The 17,415-nt window shown below is 37.2% G+C and overlaps 1 protein-coding gene across 4 annotated transcripts in view; it reads left to right on the top strand.

Annotated features, from left to right (window-relative positions):
• Positions 1-17,415, top strand: part of ARHGAP5 (Rho GTPase activating protein 5) — a 45,736-nt gene that overhangs the window by 9,396 nt on the left and 18,925 nt on the right. For 3 of the 4 annotated variants that reach the window (XM_084287820.1, XM_084287821.1, XM_084287822.1), the window contains 2 exons: positions 1,444-5,343; positions 13,989-14,136. In XM_084287820.1, coding sequence (XP_084143946.1) covers positions 1,621-5,343; positions 13,989-14,136 — 3,871 coding nt within the window. In that variant the 5' untranslated portion in view covers positions 1,444-1,620. The remainder of the gene's footprint in view (positions 1-1,443; positions 5,344-13,988; positions 14,137-17,415) is intronic. The other variant, XM_084287823.1, reaches the window with a different exon arrangement.

Genomic DNA, 17,415 nt, shown 5'->3' with positions numbered 1-17,415 from the left:
GGACCTCTGGAGGTTAGCTGGTTCAGTGCCCCTGCTGAAGCAGGAAGACCCAGATTGAGTTGCCCAGGATCGAGTACAGATGGCTTCTGAATATCTCCAGTGAGGGAGGCTCAGCATTCTCTCTCAGCAGCCTGTTCCAGTGCTCAGTCACCTGCACTTCTCCTTCTAGAACTGCACGAAGTTCTGTCAGCCCTTCCCTGCACCTTATCGAGGTCTCTGTGGAAGGCAGCGCAGCCCTCTGGTGTATCAGCCAATCCTCCCAGCTGCGTCATCGGCAAACTTGCTGAGCGTGCGCTCCGCCCCATCATCTAAGTCATAAAGGAAGATGTTGAACAGTATTACACTGAATATTAACCCCATGTGTACACCTCCAGTTAGTGGCCCTAATCATAGTCTGCTGAGTCTGGCCATTCAGCTATTCATTTTTTATGGTTTGAGTGTAGTGCAATTGTTTCTAAAATAGTAAATGTCTTTCCATTTGCATACTGCAAATGTATGCAAACAGTATCTTCTGATTAAAAGATGAATGGTACTTGTTACAGCAGATGTCAGCTTCAATCAAACTTCTGGAACCTTGTAATAATTTTGTGGAAGTTTGTGTGTAGGTAGAGTTTCTTTTAACAGCTATTCTACGTTTTTGTTTTTGCTAGAGACAGAAGGACTGAGTGACTTGTAATTTTAAAAACCTCAGAGTTAAGTCTTTGTTTTTCTGTATTAGTATCTGTATACCAATGTTCGTACTTAGTACAATTCAGGTTAGAAACTTCTCCTTAAAAACAATTTACTGTTGGTATACAAATGAAGTAGTTTACTTTTGCAGAATAGCTACCAGCTGAGTCCCATTGTCAACTTCCTGGTTTTACAGCTTATTTTAAACATTTCTTTGCTGAAACCTCAAACCAAACCTTTCAATGCACACAAAAGTAACGTGATTCGTGCAGGTAAGCCTGCTATCCAGTGGAAGTATGAACATGAATAGAAGTACGTGTGCGTGAATATTTGGTTGGGTTTAGAGTTGTATTTATATTGTTGTATTTATACTTGGTGAGAACCAGCTACTGTAAAATTTCACTTGCCCCTCATCCCAAGTAATAAGATGAATTCTGAAAAAACAACAAATGCTTTCTGGTGCTCCTAAGTTAGGAAAGAAAACAGTAATTTGTACTTTTCAGATGTATGCTGATCACCTATCCAAACAGATGAACCGTTACTGATCTATGTCTAAAAACTGTTCACTTTTAATTCTATGATATAAAAACGTTAATGTGAGTTAATGCTGAGTTCAAGGTCACATTTAAATTAGTTGTGGAATTTTCATATACAGAGAAAACCATTTCAGAGTAAGCAAGTAACAGTGCTTTATTTTTTTTTCCTCTTATGAATTATAGAAGGGAAATACCTTCAGCCTTTAACTTTTCTCCTCTTTTTTTTTTTTTTCTTTAGGAAGATGATCTTCCTTGTCCTGAGTATTTGAAGTTCTCTCAATGACGAGCTGAAGCAAGAACAACTGAAAGCTCTTTCTGAAACCCTGGATATACAATTTCAAACTTGTAGGAACATTTCCAGAATGAAAACCACATACAGTTACCTTGATAATTGCAGAAGGATGAGAGGAAAGTTATGATGGCAAAAAACAAAGAGCCACGTCCCCCATCTTATGCTGTTAGTGTTGTTGGACTGTCTGGAACTGAAAAGGATAAAGGTAACTGTGGAGTTGGAAAATCGTGTTTGTGCAATAGATTCGTTCGCTCAAAAGCAGATGAATACTATCCTGAGCATACCTCTGTGCTTAGCACAATTGACTTTGGAGGAAGAGTTGTTAACAATGATCACTTTTTGTACTGGGGTGACGTAACACAAAGCGGTGAGGATGGAATTGAGTGCCGAATTCATGTTATTGAACAGACTGAGTTCATTGATGATCAGACTTTCTTGCCTCATCGGAGTACGAACTTACAACCCTATATAAAACGTGCAGCTGCCTCCAAACTGCAGTCAGCAGAAAAACTAATGTACATTTGCACAGATCAGCTGGGCTTGGAGCAAGACTTTGAGCAAAAACAAATGCCTGAAGGGAAATTAAGCATAGATGGTTTTTTACTGTGCATTGATGTAAGCCAAGGATGCAATAGGAAGTTCGATGATCAACTTAAATTTGTGAATAATCTCTACATTCAGCTATCAAAGTCTAAGAAACCTATAATAATAGCAGCAACAAAATGTGATGAATGTGTGGATCACTATCTACGAGAAGTTCAGGCGTTTGCTTCAAATAAGAAAAACCTTGTGGTAGTGGAAACATCAGCAAGATTCAATGTCAACGTTGAAACTTGTTTTACTGCACTGGTACAAATGATGGATAAAACTCGTGGTAAACCTAAAATCATCCCCTATTTGGATGCCTATAAAACACAAAGACAGCTAGTTGTTACAGCAACAGACAAGTTTGAAAAACTTGTCCAAACTGTGAGAGACTATCATGCCACTTGGAAAACTGTTAGTAATAAACTGAAAAACCACCCTGATTATGAAGAGTACATAAATTTGGAAGGAACAAAAAAGGCCAAAAATACATTTTCAAAACACATAGAGCAGCTTAAACAGGAGCATATTAGAAAAAGAAAAGAAGAATATATTAATGCATTGCCAAGAGCTCTTAATACTCTTCTGTCAAATCTTGATGAGATTGAACATTTGGGCTGGTCAGAAGCCTTGAAGTTAATAGAGAAAAGGCCTGATTTCCACTCCTGTTTTGTAGTGCTTGAAAAAACACCTTGGGATGAAACTGACCATATAGACAAAGTGAATGACAGAAGGATTCCATTTGATCTTCTCACCACACTAGAGGCAGAAAAGGTTTATCAAAACCACGTGCAGCATCTTATATCTGAAAAAAGGAGGGTGGAAATGAAGGAGAAATTCAAAAAAACTCTTGAGAAAATCCAGTTCATTTCACCTGGACAGCCATGGGAAGAAGTTATATGTTTTGTAATGGAGGACGAGGCATTCAAATATATCACTGATGCAGATAGCAAGGAAGTGTATGGTAGGCATCAGAGGGAGATTGTGGAAAAAGCCAAAGAGGAGTTTCAGGAAATGCTTTTTGAACATTCAGAGCTGTTTTATGACCTGGATCTTAATGCAACGCCAAGTTCAGATAAAATGAGTGAAATTCATGCAGTTTTGAGTGAAGAGCCTAGATACAAAGCTTTACAGAAACTTGCACCTGACAGAGAATCTCTTCTGCTTAAACACATAGGATTTGTTTATCACCCAACTAAAGAAACTTGTCTCAGTGGCCAAAATTGCATGGACATTAAAGTAGAGCAGCTACTTGCCAACAGCCTTCTGCAGCTAGATCATGGCCGTTCAAATTTATACCACGATAGTGCCAACATAGATAAGGTTAATCTTTTCATTTTGGGCAAAGATGGCCTTGCACAAGAATTAGCAAATGAAATTCGGACACAATCCACTGATGATGAATATGCATTAGATGGAAAAATATATGAATTAGATCTTAGGCCTGTTGATGCAAAATCCCCATACCTGTTGACTCAGTTGTGGACCTCTACCTTCAAACCACATGGTTGTTTCTGTGTGTTTAACTCCATTGAATCTCTGAATTTTATTGGGGATTGCATTGCAAAAATAAGGGCTGAAGCATCTCAGATAAGGAGAGACAAGTATATGGCTAATCTTCCATTTACGTTGATCCTGGCTAATCAGAGGGACAGTGTTAGCAAGAATCTGCCTATTCTGAGACATCAGGGACAGCAGCTGGCTAACAAATTGCAGTGTCCTTTTGTAGATGTGCCTGCTGGTACATATCCACGTAAATTTAATGAGACCCAAATAAAACAAGCTCTGAGGGGAGTACTGGAAGCAGTTAAACACCACTTTGATGTTGTAAGTCCTGTTCCTACCATTAAAGATCTGTCAGAGGCTGACTTAAGAATTGTGATGTGTGCCATGTGTGGTGATCCATTCAGTGTGGATCTCATTCTGTCACCCTTCCTTGACTCTCACTCCTGTAGCGCTGCTCAGGCTGGCCAGAACAATTCTTTGATGCTTGATAAAATAATAGGTGAAAAGAGGCGCCGCATACAAATCACTATATTATCGTACCACTCCTCAATTGGTGTAAGGAAAGATGAACTCGTTCACGGATATATACTGGTCTATTCCGCAAAGCGGAAGGCATCCATGGGAATGCTTCGTGCGTTTCTTTCTGAAGTTCAGGATACGATTCCTGTCCAGTTAGTGGCTGTTACAGACAGCCAGGCAGACTTTTTTGAGAACGAAGCAATCAAGGAACTCATGACTGAAGGAGAGCACATAGCAACAGAGATTACTGCGAAGTTTACAGCTCTGTATTCATTATCTCAGTATCATCGTCAAACTGAGGTCTTCACGTTGTTCTTCAGTGATGTGTTAGAGAAGAAAAACATGATTGAAAGTTCTTATATGTCAGACAGCACAAGGGAAACAACACACACAAGTGAAGATGTTTTTTCAAGATCTCCCAGAGGAAGTTCCCTCGACTATAACTATCCAGATTCAGAGGATGATGCTGAGGGACCACCGCCTTACAGTCCAATTGGTGATGATGTGAGGTTACTCCCAACACCCAGTGAGCGTTCAAAATACCGACTGGACTTGGAAGGAAATGAGTATCCTATCCACAGTACGCCTCTCAATTGTCACGACCACGAACGCAACCATAAAGTGCCTCCCCCAATAAAACCGAAACCCCTTGTTCCAAGAACAAATGTGAAAAAACTGGATCCTAACCTCCTAAAAACAATTGAGGCAGGTATTGGTAAAAATCCCAGGAAACAACCTTCTCGGGTGCCTGCAGCGCCACCAGAAGATATAGACCAATCTGACAACTACGCTGAACCTATTGACACGATTTTCAAACATAAAGGCTTTACAGATGATACCTATGCAGTTCCAGATGACAGTCAGAACCGTGTTATTAAAGTTCGAAATTCAATTGTTATAAATGCCCAGGGTGATGAAGAAAATGGGTTTTCTGACAGAATGTCTAAAAGTCACGGGGAGAGAAGACCTTCAAAGTACAAATATAAGTCTAAGACGCTGTTCAGCAAAGCTAAGTCTTACTACAGGAGAACGCATTCGGATGCAAGTGATGACGAGGCTTTTACCACCTCTAAAACTAAAAGAAAAGGAAGGCATCGTGGAAGTGAAGAAGACCCGCTGCTTTCACCTGTCGAAACATGGAAGGGTGGCATAGATAATCCTGCTATCACATCAGATCAAGAATTGGATGATAAAAAAATGAAAAAGAAAACTCACAAAGGAAAAGAAGATAAGAAGGTAAGCTGACTGATTTGTGATAAGACATGGCTCGGTAAACCATCTGTGTGCATCTGTATGTATAGATAATTTTTCCCCACTTCTAGTGCATTGTGAGAAGGGAAGAGTTAAAACATGCAAGAGTTGCACCTCATTTTTAAAAGGTTTATTTAAAATTTCAATGTAGCACTGCTTCATTTTGTCCAAGATTTCTATGTGGCTTGATCAGAACCCGCAAACTTGAGGGAACAAGGTGGATTGTCTGCCTAAGTTTCAGCTCTTTTCTGTATGTACATATGCAGTTTCACTTCCTTCTGTATGAGTAAGTAGAGGCAGAATTTGGTCCAAATATCTTGCCTTATTAATCATGACATTTATTTAAAAAAAAAAAAAAAAGTGCTTTATAAGTTCCTGGGTAGAACTGGTTCTTTCAGTTCTTGCAGGTCTGGCTGTTGGAATGAAGTTAAGGGCTGGTGAATGAAAGGAGTGGTTTCTTTTTAATTCTCAGTTGTCTACCAGGAACCTGTAACTCTAAAACAAGAGCATGAAAAAGAAACTTTGTATAGTGCTTGCTTACTTACTGCTGCATTTTCCTAGTGTGGGCAAGCAAATAATCAATTTGGAAGCTGTGCTACCTGTACAGTTCTCTGTTCAAACAAAGGGAACAAAATGCTTGCCTAGTATGGCTTTCTACATAATGATTTGATATTCTGCTTGAAAAATGACTATTTTTTTTTGATCTTTATGCTTGGTATTCACATATTTTAGGTAGTGTCATGATGTAGGTACTGGATGTATATTCTTTATAGTTCAGATTTTAAATTTCGGCAAGCAGTCATTGTCTTGCATGTAGACCCCATTTAATATTCAATTGGTAATTTTTCTGGTCAGTTACATATTTTCTTTCTTGTATGATGATAAGTTGACATCTTAATATTGTCATTTGTAGTGTTTTAAAAACTTTCCTGATATCTGACAGTACTGGAATAGTATTTAGAAAAAAGTTTTGCTCAAACAGAATACAGAGTTAAATTTTACTAATGGATTAAACTCTGTATTTCTATTCTTGGGATGCAGCTGTGATTTGAATTACACATGACCGATTTAAAGGGCACTAAATTTTCTTAAGGCTTCCTAGCAAGCATAAATAATGATGTCTTGTGGTTATAAAATCATATGGTTAAAAATACTTTGAAGTTATTCTTTCTGGAAAGCATTTTTTTAAAAAACAATAATTTATATACTTTTGATTGAAATGATCTTGCCATGTTGACATTGAAATATAGTGTTCATAATCTTCCTACTGTCTCAGCTGTGTTGAGTTGACAGAGAATCCCTCTTGAGTTGGATATTTATGTTTAAATTGTGTAGACCGGGTATCAGAGGATCTTCTCTTCCTGGCATTGTGTCAGCAACCCCCCTGCTGTCATTACCAAAGCCTCTGCTGTTGCTTTAGGCTGTCCGGGGCAGCTGGAGTCCAAGTTCCAGGCTGTTCTGATTTTTTTGTAGTGGGTAAGGCTCTTGAGGAGTGCAAGAGTAGTTTTGATTTTTTTCTGACATACCTCTTGCTTTTTTCCTGCACTTGCAAATTGTGGTGCAGGGCTGTTGCTCTCAAATTAGTGAAAGTCTCTAATAGCAGAAGTACAAATTATTGTAATGATGGAGAAAGTAAATATATCTTGGTAGCTAAAATGCCCATAAGTATTCCAAGTCTAGGATTGTTGAATGCTTGGTGTTTTTAATAAGTAGCATCTTTTGCATATGTTGTTTCAACTGGCATTTTGTTGGAGTAGTTGCAGTTTATTGTAATTTGTAAGCAATATACTGTTTTTTCAAAAACCTGTTTTTTTTGCAAGAGATGCACAATTTTATTAATTTTGCAACTTACCATATTTTCATGTGTTGTATTAAATGAGCATCTAGCAGTCTTTAACGACAATACTCGAAGAATTAGTTAGATGATATTTTTACTTTTGAATGTTATATAGCCCATGTGAGGGATATTAGGGTACCACTATTTACGGATTACGTGCTGATTTTTTTGAGAATTTCAACTCCATGAATGTGAAAGACATGGTTAAAAATCTGTACTACTTCCTGAATGCTTCTTAAGCCCTTACTGTTACTTTCTTTAAACTATTTGACTGTATGTAATGGTAACACAAGATACAAGTGTGGCTATTCTTGCCATAAATATCGTGATCATAAAATACAAATACCTTATAAACATAATTTTTTTTTTTAATAAAACCTCAACTGATTAAGTCTGAGGTCCTCATTGTCAAAGATTACAACTGGATGGATAGGAAGGAGGAAATGAGTTTTGACAAACAATAGGAAAAACCACTGTGGCTTTTTACCAGCCGTAGTTTGACTGATCTGTTAACTAGAATCACAGTCATGCATGGAATATCCTGATTTGGAAGGGACCCACAAGAATCACTGAGTTGGTTCAGCCCCTCATCCCCTGGTCCGCACGTATAGCCAGGGCTGCTCCAGAGCTTTGAGGTGCCTGTTTTTTGTCACTGTTTGTTAAGATGAGTGAGTTTTCCCTTATGTCTACGTGCTTTTTCTGTTTAATTATTTTTTCCCTTACCATTGATCAGAAACCTGTGACAAGCTAAGCACAGAGTACAACGTTCCATGCAACTTTGCTTCAGCTCTTTCCACCTGCCTAGTTAGACCTTTCCACCTGAGATGCATACCTGTACTCATTTGTCCCTCTCTTTTTCAAAAAGTACAAATAGCAACTTAATGGAGGTACTTTGCTGGGTTAGAATCTTTAATGCTGTAATACCGAGGTGTAGTACCAGAGTAGTATGTGTTGGTCAACACCAATCTCCTGAGCAGCAGCAGCCTTCTACAGTAAATTAATTGTGGTCATTTAACTTGATGAGTGTAAAGGTATGGTGCAAGAGAGAAAATTTCAAGACATGAAAGGGAAGTGGCCATTCCTAGAGGGTGAGGATCTTGCTGGAGTAAGCCGCCATATACCGCAGACAGAAGGAACCCCTTCATGGGTGCAAGAATCCTAAACTGCAGTTGTTGGGCAGTTGATGCATTGATATCATAAATATATAAGGCCTAAACCTCGGTGCTCCTTGGGTCTCATGGTTCCCAACCATGTTCTTCTCATGTGTAAACAAGTTTGGCTGAAACAATATATTTTTTGCTTTATCAGTATTTGATATTTTATCAATATTATCAATCAATTATTATTTATTTGTCAATTACATCATTGAAAATAATTAGTTTGACCCTAGTCTTAATTTAGCACTTCTTTGTACAGCAGAAAGCCTGTGTGGTATGGAAATCTGTAGCCATTCACTGTAGCTGCAATTAATACTCTTATTAATTATCTTTATTGTGGAGTTCATGAGTATTAAAAATTTACTCATCTCATTTAGAGCTCTTATCCTTGTGACCCCTTTAAGGTATGTTTGGTGCCTAATTTAGGCTGTGCTCTTTTTTCCCCTCTCATAAAGTATATTTGTTTTGTTTTCCTCCCCAACATATCAAGAACAACAAATATTTTGAGTCAATTTTTGCAAATGGAAAGGCAAATCCTCATCTTGAAATAAATTCTGCAGGCTTCTTGCCTTATTACATGGTAAAAAATTGTTTGCAGATATTAATTTTTCAGTTAATATATTTACTTATTTTTACTTTATAATTTATAATGTTTATATTTTCTACTATATATTTTTATATTATTTATACTTTTCTACTTCTCCCTTTACAAATTATGACGATTTTCTGACATACCATTGTTAAATGGTATTAAATCTGTTAAGGTGTTACAATTTATTTTCTTTAAATAATAGTCAATAGTTCTATTATTCAAGGACAGGTCATGTTTTTGTTTATTTTTTTCCTTTAATTTTTGTATGTCTGGAGTTTCCAACTGTATTGCTTAACTAAATCTGAAAAACAGCACTTAAAAATTTCTGCCCTGTAAACTTGTTTGCAAGCAAGATTGAACAAAGATGACGGCGAATTACTTTCTTTCCATTTCACCCCCACACTGAGGTGATTAAGATGCATTTTACTTCAAATTCATCTGAAAACTTGTCTTAATATTTCAGCAAGAAAAATCCAATAGCACCTAGATGAATTCTCACCTTTCTCTAACGATATAAGTAGTACGGGTTTGACATCTGGTTTCCACGTTTAAACATCTTAGCTCTCGTTACAATGTCAAACCTATATGAAATTTGTTAAAACCGTTACTGGAAAGTGTCAGGAACTGTCTATCTGTTGATCTCTGTTTTGGTCAGACTGTGGTAAACTTGTGACCAAGAGGAGATGGACTTAAATTTTTGTTCAACTGTTTTAGTGTAAATTCAGTGGTTGATGTAGCAAATTGCTGCTTACTACAGACTGGAAAGCATAAAGAAAATTTTATTTTTTCCCACTGAGATTCCGAGAATTGAAGTCTGTGCTTTCAATTTTCATCTATTCAAATCTAACGCTGTGCAAATGCACGTTTGGAGCCATGTGCTGTCTTGAGCCTCTGCAGTTAAAACTTGGTATAACAAACTGAAACTCCAAAAATGGCACAAGGGGAAGAAAGAGGGCATGCTGGGGACCATCATCTGCATTATTCATGTGTTGTATAGCTTCCGAGGAGCTAGCCATGAATTAGAGATTACAAATACTTCATTAAGCCTATAAAATGAATGCTGCTCATGGTACCTGGTTTTATGAACTATTTTAATAGTTCTGAAAATATTGACTCTGCCCTCCATGACCCTAGGGCTGACTGCAAATGAAGCAGGCAGAAAATTTCCTTTGTATTAAAAGTAGCAGCCAAGTGTGGGAGGTAGAAGAGAAGCGGCTGAATTTCCCCGTGGATAAACAAATGACGAAGGGAGTTCTGGTGGGAAGGAAGTGGGAGGGGAAAAAAGAAGAGTCCCTCTTGAGCAGAGAGGACTTGCTAGAATAAGTAGCCCTTCAATGAAAGGGGTTTGATAGATAGGTTTGCGCAGTTTTTCTAAGTTAATTTTGAAAAGCAATATTTCAGTGCAGTGTACTCACAGCTGGCTGACATCTCCAACTAGTTTCTCTAAAGAATGGGCACCACTTAGCTGGTTCCCTGCTACCTACAGTCAAGAGGGTTAATCTTGAGTATATTTTAAATCTGTATTTTCATGTTTTTATGCTTTTTATAAAAATAGTTGTAACTTTGAAATTAAGGATTGGATACCGTGTGGTGCTAGAATAAATGTTTTCACGTTTAGCTTGTTAGGAGGACTTCAGCTAGCCTTTTGGAAAACACTTGTTCCTGTGATTAAACTAATAATTAAAGCAGTATTGCAGGTAAATGCTTTTGGTATCAGCAACCTGAGGAAAGCTTGGGGTTCTCAGGGTTGGCATGCTTTCTTGCCAAAACATAAGGATCAGCTTGGGGTTTGGCATTAACCTCTGTTAGGGAATGAAGAATAGTTGTCCTGGGAGGCCTTTGGCAGGATGCAAGTGGTAGGACCCATGGTGGAGACAGTGAAAAACTCCGTATTAGCACATCAATAAATTATTTTAAAAAAAAATATCAAATTTATATGAAAACTGAGGATTTCAGCTTCATGGTGTTTTAATTACTGACACGAAATGGTGACACATGGAAACAGTGGTCTGAGCGTTTTGCTAGGATTAGCTAACAAGCTTCTGTGCCGCTTGTTGTCTGCTCTGGCTTGGTACCTGTTAGTTCTTTTTTATTATGATTTAGGAGAAGTGTGCAAAACAGTTTTTGTACCTAGAGTAGTGCTCGCTGTTTGCAGTATTAGGTGACTGCTGTATCGTGGTGAGTAGGTGTATTTGGCTGAAATGTCTATGGAACTAAAAATAACTGACAAAATCCTCATCTTGCCAGGAAAATCTAAAAATGTTAGAAACAATGCAACTTTTGGGGGAAGATTTTACCCACTCACATCTACCAAAAGACAAGGAAATCATAAGAGATTTTAATGCATGTGACAGGAAAGAGAAGAAATTGATACATAATGGGAAATAGCTGATAAATTTGTTATTGTAGCTTTATGTGTGCCTTATGAAATCCTGATTTCGTGTTTATGGAACAGCCCCCCAACAACCGTTTTTCCTACTCTCAGTGTTTAGATCAGCTGAAAAGAACTCCAGGTTATGGAATTCTTTTTTATTTGTCCTGTTCTTTTATTTTGTCCTAGTTTTATTTAAATTCTTTTGACAAATTCTCACTTCCCGTATTGGAGATGAAACTGATTGTTTCAGGTAGTTTCTCTAAGAAACCTTTACGCTTTTTTGAGTGTGTGTAATACCATAGTGCAAGTCTTAGTTTCTTAAACCCATTCTCCTAAACATAGGGCATTTATTAGCAAAAGCAGCCTTTATTCCAGCTTGAGAATATTTGAGTATATATTTGAGATATTTGGTATTTCATACTACATCCAGATATACACAGGTAATATTCAATACGTTTATCATAGAAATTCTGTAACATCCCAGTTTATTATTTCATTAACCAAATAGCTTTCTACTCTAACCAAATTTGTTAATGTTATGCTAATATTATGTCTTTATCAAAGAGAGTCGGCCTTTTTAAACCTGCTGAGTCTGAAATACATAGCCGGAGTATTGGTGATACTCCATTTATTCTAAGCTGGTGGGGATGTTGCACTGACCACCTTGAAAGAGCAGTAATTGCAGCTTTTATTTGCCACCTTTATTGTGTTAATGCAAGCATCTCTAAAATTATCTTACATTCAACATTTGACAGGGGTGTTTGCTGAGTTTTACATATTCTTTAGCTTTAGCTTGGCCCTTTCAGTGTCTTCTCATCAGAAATGTGTATAGTTGTTGCCTAAATAAATAATATTTTACCACTAAGGAGAAAACAGCCAATGAACTGGGTTGTGTGCTGGAGACTTAAAAGCAGGGGCCTGTGGCAGCGAGAAGGAAAGAAGAAAAGGCTGTTTCTGATCTGAAGGCAAATATGCTGGATGAACCAGCGGTATTTTATCCAAGATGAATAGAAGTTAGGCAAAGAGTTGACAGTTGGAAAAAATGCTTTCAGATGTCTGCTTTAACCATGGAAGTTAATCCTGCAGTTTTATCTAACCTTTAAAAATAAAAAAAAAAATAAAAAGATCAACTAATGTAAAACTGGGGAGCAACAAATTGCTGGAGAGCAGTTTTTTTCTAATACTTTGAAGAATTTGCTGATAAATGTTCCCTTCTTCTAAACTATTAAGTGTTGCACCTTTTGTAGGAATCCCAAATTTGAAAGATAATCCTCAGCTTTTGTTAGTCTTTTGTTACCGTGTTCAATCACAGGTACTCTGCTACCAATTTCAAGGAGCAGAAACTGTCCTAGAAACATTCCACATGAAAAGCCTGGCCCCTTAATTAGGCTCCTTAATTGAAGGGCTGTGATTAACAACAGGTCTTGTTAGCAGTTGTTCCAGAGGTTCCACAGTGCTGCAGGGTGATGGAGACACATTGAAGCTGGAGTTTCCATCTTCTCCCATAGAGCTGTACTTAAAGCCATTACTTGTTGACTAGAGCAAGTCAACAATGAGTATATGCCTTTCTAACCTGAAGTTACAGGTAGCCTATAAGGCCTGAATAAAGAAATTTGATGGTGAAGAAAATAAAAATTGAAAAGTCTAGAGGTTAACCCATTCTTCTGCACAAAGAGGTTGAAATCCAAGACTTTTCTAAGTGTCAGGTCTAGAAACTAAACGGTGGTGTGTTTTGTCTTAATAGCGAGATGTCTTCTTATAAATTCCGAAATACTGCCAACTTGGTTATCAGCTCTGTGTTTTGTGCATTTTGTTATTCTTCACTCAACATACAGTATAATTCAGAGCTTTTATGTGAAAACACAATGGCTTGTACTGTTTTTTACAGTGCATAAACTTAATAGAATGCTTGGTTTGATTATGATGATGATGTTCATTCAGTTACCACATTTAGTTGCCACTCTAAAGCCAATTGACTGGCCAATTTACATGGCCATCTCTGAATATGTTCATCAACATTCAGAGATGAAATGTGGTATCTGCTACAATATATCTCCAAAGTGGTTTTATTAGGTCAGCAGTGAAAAATGTCTCTTGGGGAAGGTTGGAGGTAGTTGTGGAGAAAAGAAAGAAAACTTGATATGAAAATTGCTTTGCAAGATTTGGCTGAGTGCAGATATCCTTTTCACTAAAATCCTGTGCCTGCAACTAAGCAGTCATATTTAATATTAGTGCCTGCAACTCTTGCTCTGAGATTTATTGCTATTCGTTCTGCATCATCATGTTTCTAGAATAGTTGCAATATAAAGATTGCTTAGTCTCTTTGACAGGCATGCAGAAGACATTCTCTTGTGATAGGAAACATCATACTGTTATTCTACATATTTCAATAGAATTATGGTTAAATTGTACTTCATGTGGATTCTTCTGTGAAGGGTGCTGAAAGTTAATATTTGTGATGCAAAAATGACCAAATGTTTTAGAAATTAGGTGCTGTTTCTCTAGTGTATGCTATTTTTAAAAGTACGTTTGTACTCAGGTTGCTATGGAGGGATTTGATTTTCCAATGGATGTGTGATCTGTTTGTTTTTACTAAGTGGTTGCAATGTGAATTACAATGTTACTTGAATGTTACTTAATTAATACTTAAATAATTCTGTTTTGTTGTAGCAGAAAAAGAAAGCTAAGGCATTCAATCCTCCAATCCGTAGAAACTGGGAAAGTAATTACTTCGGGATGCCCCTGCAGGACCTGGTTACACTGGAGAAACCCATACCTCTATTTGTTGAAAAATGTGTGCAATTCATTGAAGACACAGGTAAGACAGGAAACTTATTGGAGGAAAGACTTCCCACTTGCATACTGAGCAATGCCTCTCACTTCCTGTTTTAAAGCACTTTTAGAATCCTATCCCAGAAATAAATAACTTCATTGTGGGTAAAGTAAGTTTTAAAAAGAGTCTGTTCTCTAAATTATATGCTTAATATGTGTTTGTCTTATTTATTTGCACAAGTATTTCACAGGTTATTGAGAAACATTTGAAGTTTAATGTTTCCTGTAATTTAAAAAAAAAAAAAAAAAAAAGACTTCAGTTTGTAATATCCAATGACTTTTAACCTAGCAGCGTTCCATTCTGCATGTCTCACTTTTGCCGCAGTATGTTATGTAACACACTGAAAAGCTCTGAAATCTACTTCTACCATTTGCAGAAATTAGATACTTGATATGGTTTGTTAAGTCAACTCACTTTTATTTATTTATTTTGCGGGTTAACCTGTACTTGCATTTTAACTTGTTACGAAGAAAGCTTTACTTTCTAAATCTATGTATTTCTGCATTAGCAATACTAAGCAATTTATTTAATTTCCAAATTTCCAGCTTATTGTACAATATTAATGCGTCTTTGCACTAAGGTGAAATTTCAGCTTTTTTTCATCTTTTTAAGTGCCTTCCTGGTCATGTGTTTGAGCCCTCTTGCTTTCATCCTCTTTACTGGGGGGCCATGAGGCGAATAAAATGATATTAACTGGTCCAACATAAGATTACATTTTGGAGAAGGAATTTTTTCTGAAGCTTGGGTGTTATCTCTGCTTAGGTTTTGTTTTTTTCTGTTCTGTTTTTAAAAGTGGAGAGCACTGATTTTCACTTTGTGAGAAGCTCTTGTTAGCTCTGAAGTTTCATAAATGCTAATTGGCTACATTTGAAGCAAGTGAAGGCATAAGGTTGAATAATTGGTGGTGAAACACAAGCAGGAACATCCCTTGGATGCCTGCTGTTGGATATTGTTGAGAGCAGAGTGAAACAGTACCTGTTGTCTACGTTTCCTTCGTTCTGTGATACAATTTTAGCTGTAAGATGACAGTAACTTTGAGCAAGAATAAAACTGAAGAATTTCCTTTCTGAAATTCAATTTTATTGCCATGTATGAGAACAGTAAGCGTTTCCAAAAGGTTTACTACAGGCAGTAAGCCTGATGGCTGTTTCTGTCAACTTCTGTAGTGCATTATTACAATAATAATAATAAAAAAATAGGTGAAACCTCAGGCAGTGACCTTTTGGGAGTCAAAGATGTAAGTGTATCTGTCTTTAACCTTTACCTCCTATTGATTCTTTGCCTGCAGGTAAGAGCGGTATTTTCATCCCTCTTACTTTCTCCTCCTCACCTGGAAAAAGAATGGGGAAGGAGAAAGAAGAGGAGGAGTAATATATAATAGATGATCTATACCACTCTAATTTGCTTGCTGTTGTATGCAGCAAAAATATAGTGCAAGTCATGGTCTGAATTTATGTTCTTTAAAAATGCCTACATACACCTACTATATACAGCTATTTAGAACAGACGTTTTGCCAGTAGTGTCTTGGTAGAAAAAATAACTTGTAAAAAAAAAAAAAAAGTCTTTAGAATCCATAAGTAATATCTTAAATTTGAGCACGTGTAACTTTGTAAGAACACTTTCAAACCCCAAAATTATACATCTGGATCTAAAGAAAGTTCCTTTTTCTTGGAAGTATTATTGTCTGTTATCTGTTGACTTTGTGGGAGACCTTTAAGAGAAAATCTAGTATTTCTCTGAACGGATCATTTTTACCAGCTTGTGGAGTGAGAGAGAGAGATAATGGAGAGTAAACATGAATAGTCATCGTTTTTCATCATAATCATTAGATAACTGAAGCATCCAGTAGATCTAACACTTTTTGTCTCCTCTAATGACCTGTCTTTGAAGGATAAGGTGTTTAGTTAAGCTGCTGGTGGGTTCAGAATGTGTGGGGCTCCTCAGAAGGTGGTGGCTGGGGAGGTATTGCTTGTATGCTGGTTCTCCTGATCTGCTGCTGTGCAGGTACTGAAAACTGGAGGATTTTAATTCTGGCCGTATGTGTAAGCAGCACAAACCTTGAGCCATCTGTGTGCTTTGTGTGTGACTGTGAAGACTGTTGTCCTGCTGTTTCTGTTAATCATTTGGAAAAGATGGAACAAAGCCTCTACTTTTGATCTGAATTAGTTTTTTCTTCTCCTAGTTTGGATTCTGTATAAGGAGTTTTGGTTGTTCTTTACAGCTCCCTTACTTGGGTGTGGGAGTCTTATTGCTGATGTGTGTTATTTTTATATTAGGTTAATATTCTGTAGAAATCTGATGAGATTAAAACCATGTGTTCTAGTTTTCACGCAGCCTTCTCCTTTGATAGAACCTATTTTTGCCTTCTTCGAGAGAAGCGTGCTACAAGGGAAATTAAATTTTCACTTGCCTTGCCTTCAAGTCCTCTGCTGAAATAGACTCCCATCATGAACTTTGGTACTATCTTGTAGAAAATTTCCATGAAAACAGTTTTGGAGATGATCAGTCTGCAGAAGGCAAGTCAAGATCTATTAGCTGCAGCCTGGAGTCCAGAACAGTACCAGCTCCATTTGATAAAGCTATCGTATCAGCTGCTTGCCCCTGGGGAGTCCTCCAATGCTTCAGCTTTCTCTTAGCAAGTCAGCGTGATGTTAGTACTGACTGACTCATCAGGCATACCCGTGTTTACTATCATCATCTTTCTTTTTAATCAAGATCTGTAGTCTTCTCCAACTCTGCTTGAATGAAGCTAATCAGTATATTTGTTTTATGGAGGACAGATTTGTTTAGCTTCCCTTTAAGGTACTTAGAATCATAGAAGTTAATGGAGTTCGGCTCCTTCCCTTTATGTTATCGCATGTAATTTGCACTGTGGCTGAATTAATTTTTTATTTTTTTTTTTTTTTAAGAAGATACAGCTAACTTTAAATTGAAGGGCTAATCTAAAATTTTCATGTTTCCTCTCCTTGCCTCATGAAATTATAGAAGATGCTTTAGACCCACTTTTCAGAATTGTGACTGAGGCTAAAAAGTACCCAGTGTAAAATGCAGTTTTCCCTGTTTTGCTCTGGATCCTCAGATAAGATCAGAAACTGTTCTTGAAGATTCTTACTCAACTTAAACCATAAAGAATTGACAGCATGTAGAAAATGCCAATGGATTTTTCTGTTTTATCGTGGTGCTTTGGAATATCCTCACATTTAAAAACATGAGTGTTTATCAGTGGAAGAGGAATAATTTGGACAAATGGAAGTAAATCCAGG

This window comes from Netta rufina (genome assembly GCF_964035555.1).
Source record: "Netta rufina genome assembly, chromosome: 5".
Classification (NCBI taxonomy): domain Eukaryota; kingdom Metazoa; phylum Chordata; class Aves; order Anseriformes; family Anatidae; genus Netta; species Netta rufina.
The sequence above is the reverse complement of the archived record's forward strand: the minus strand, read 5'-3'. Positions and strand labels throughout refer to the sequence as shown.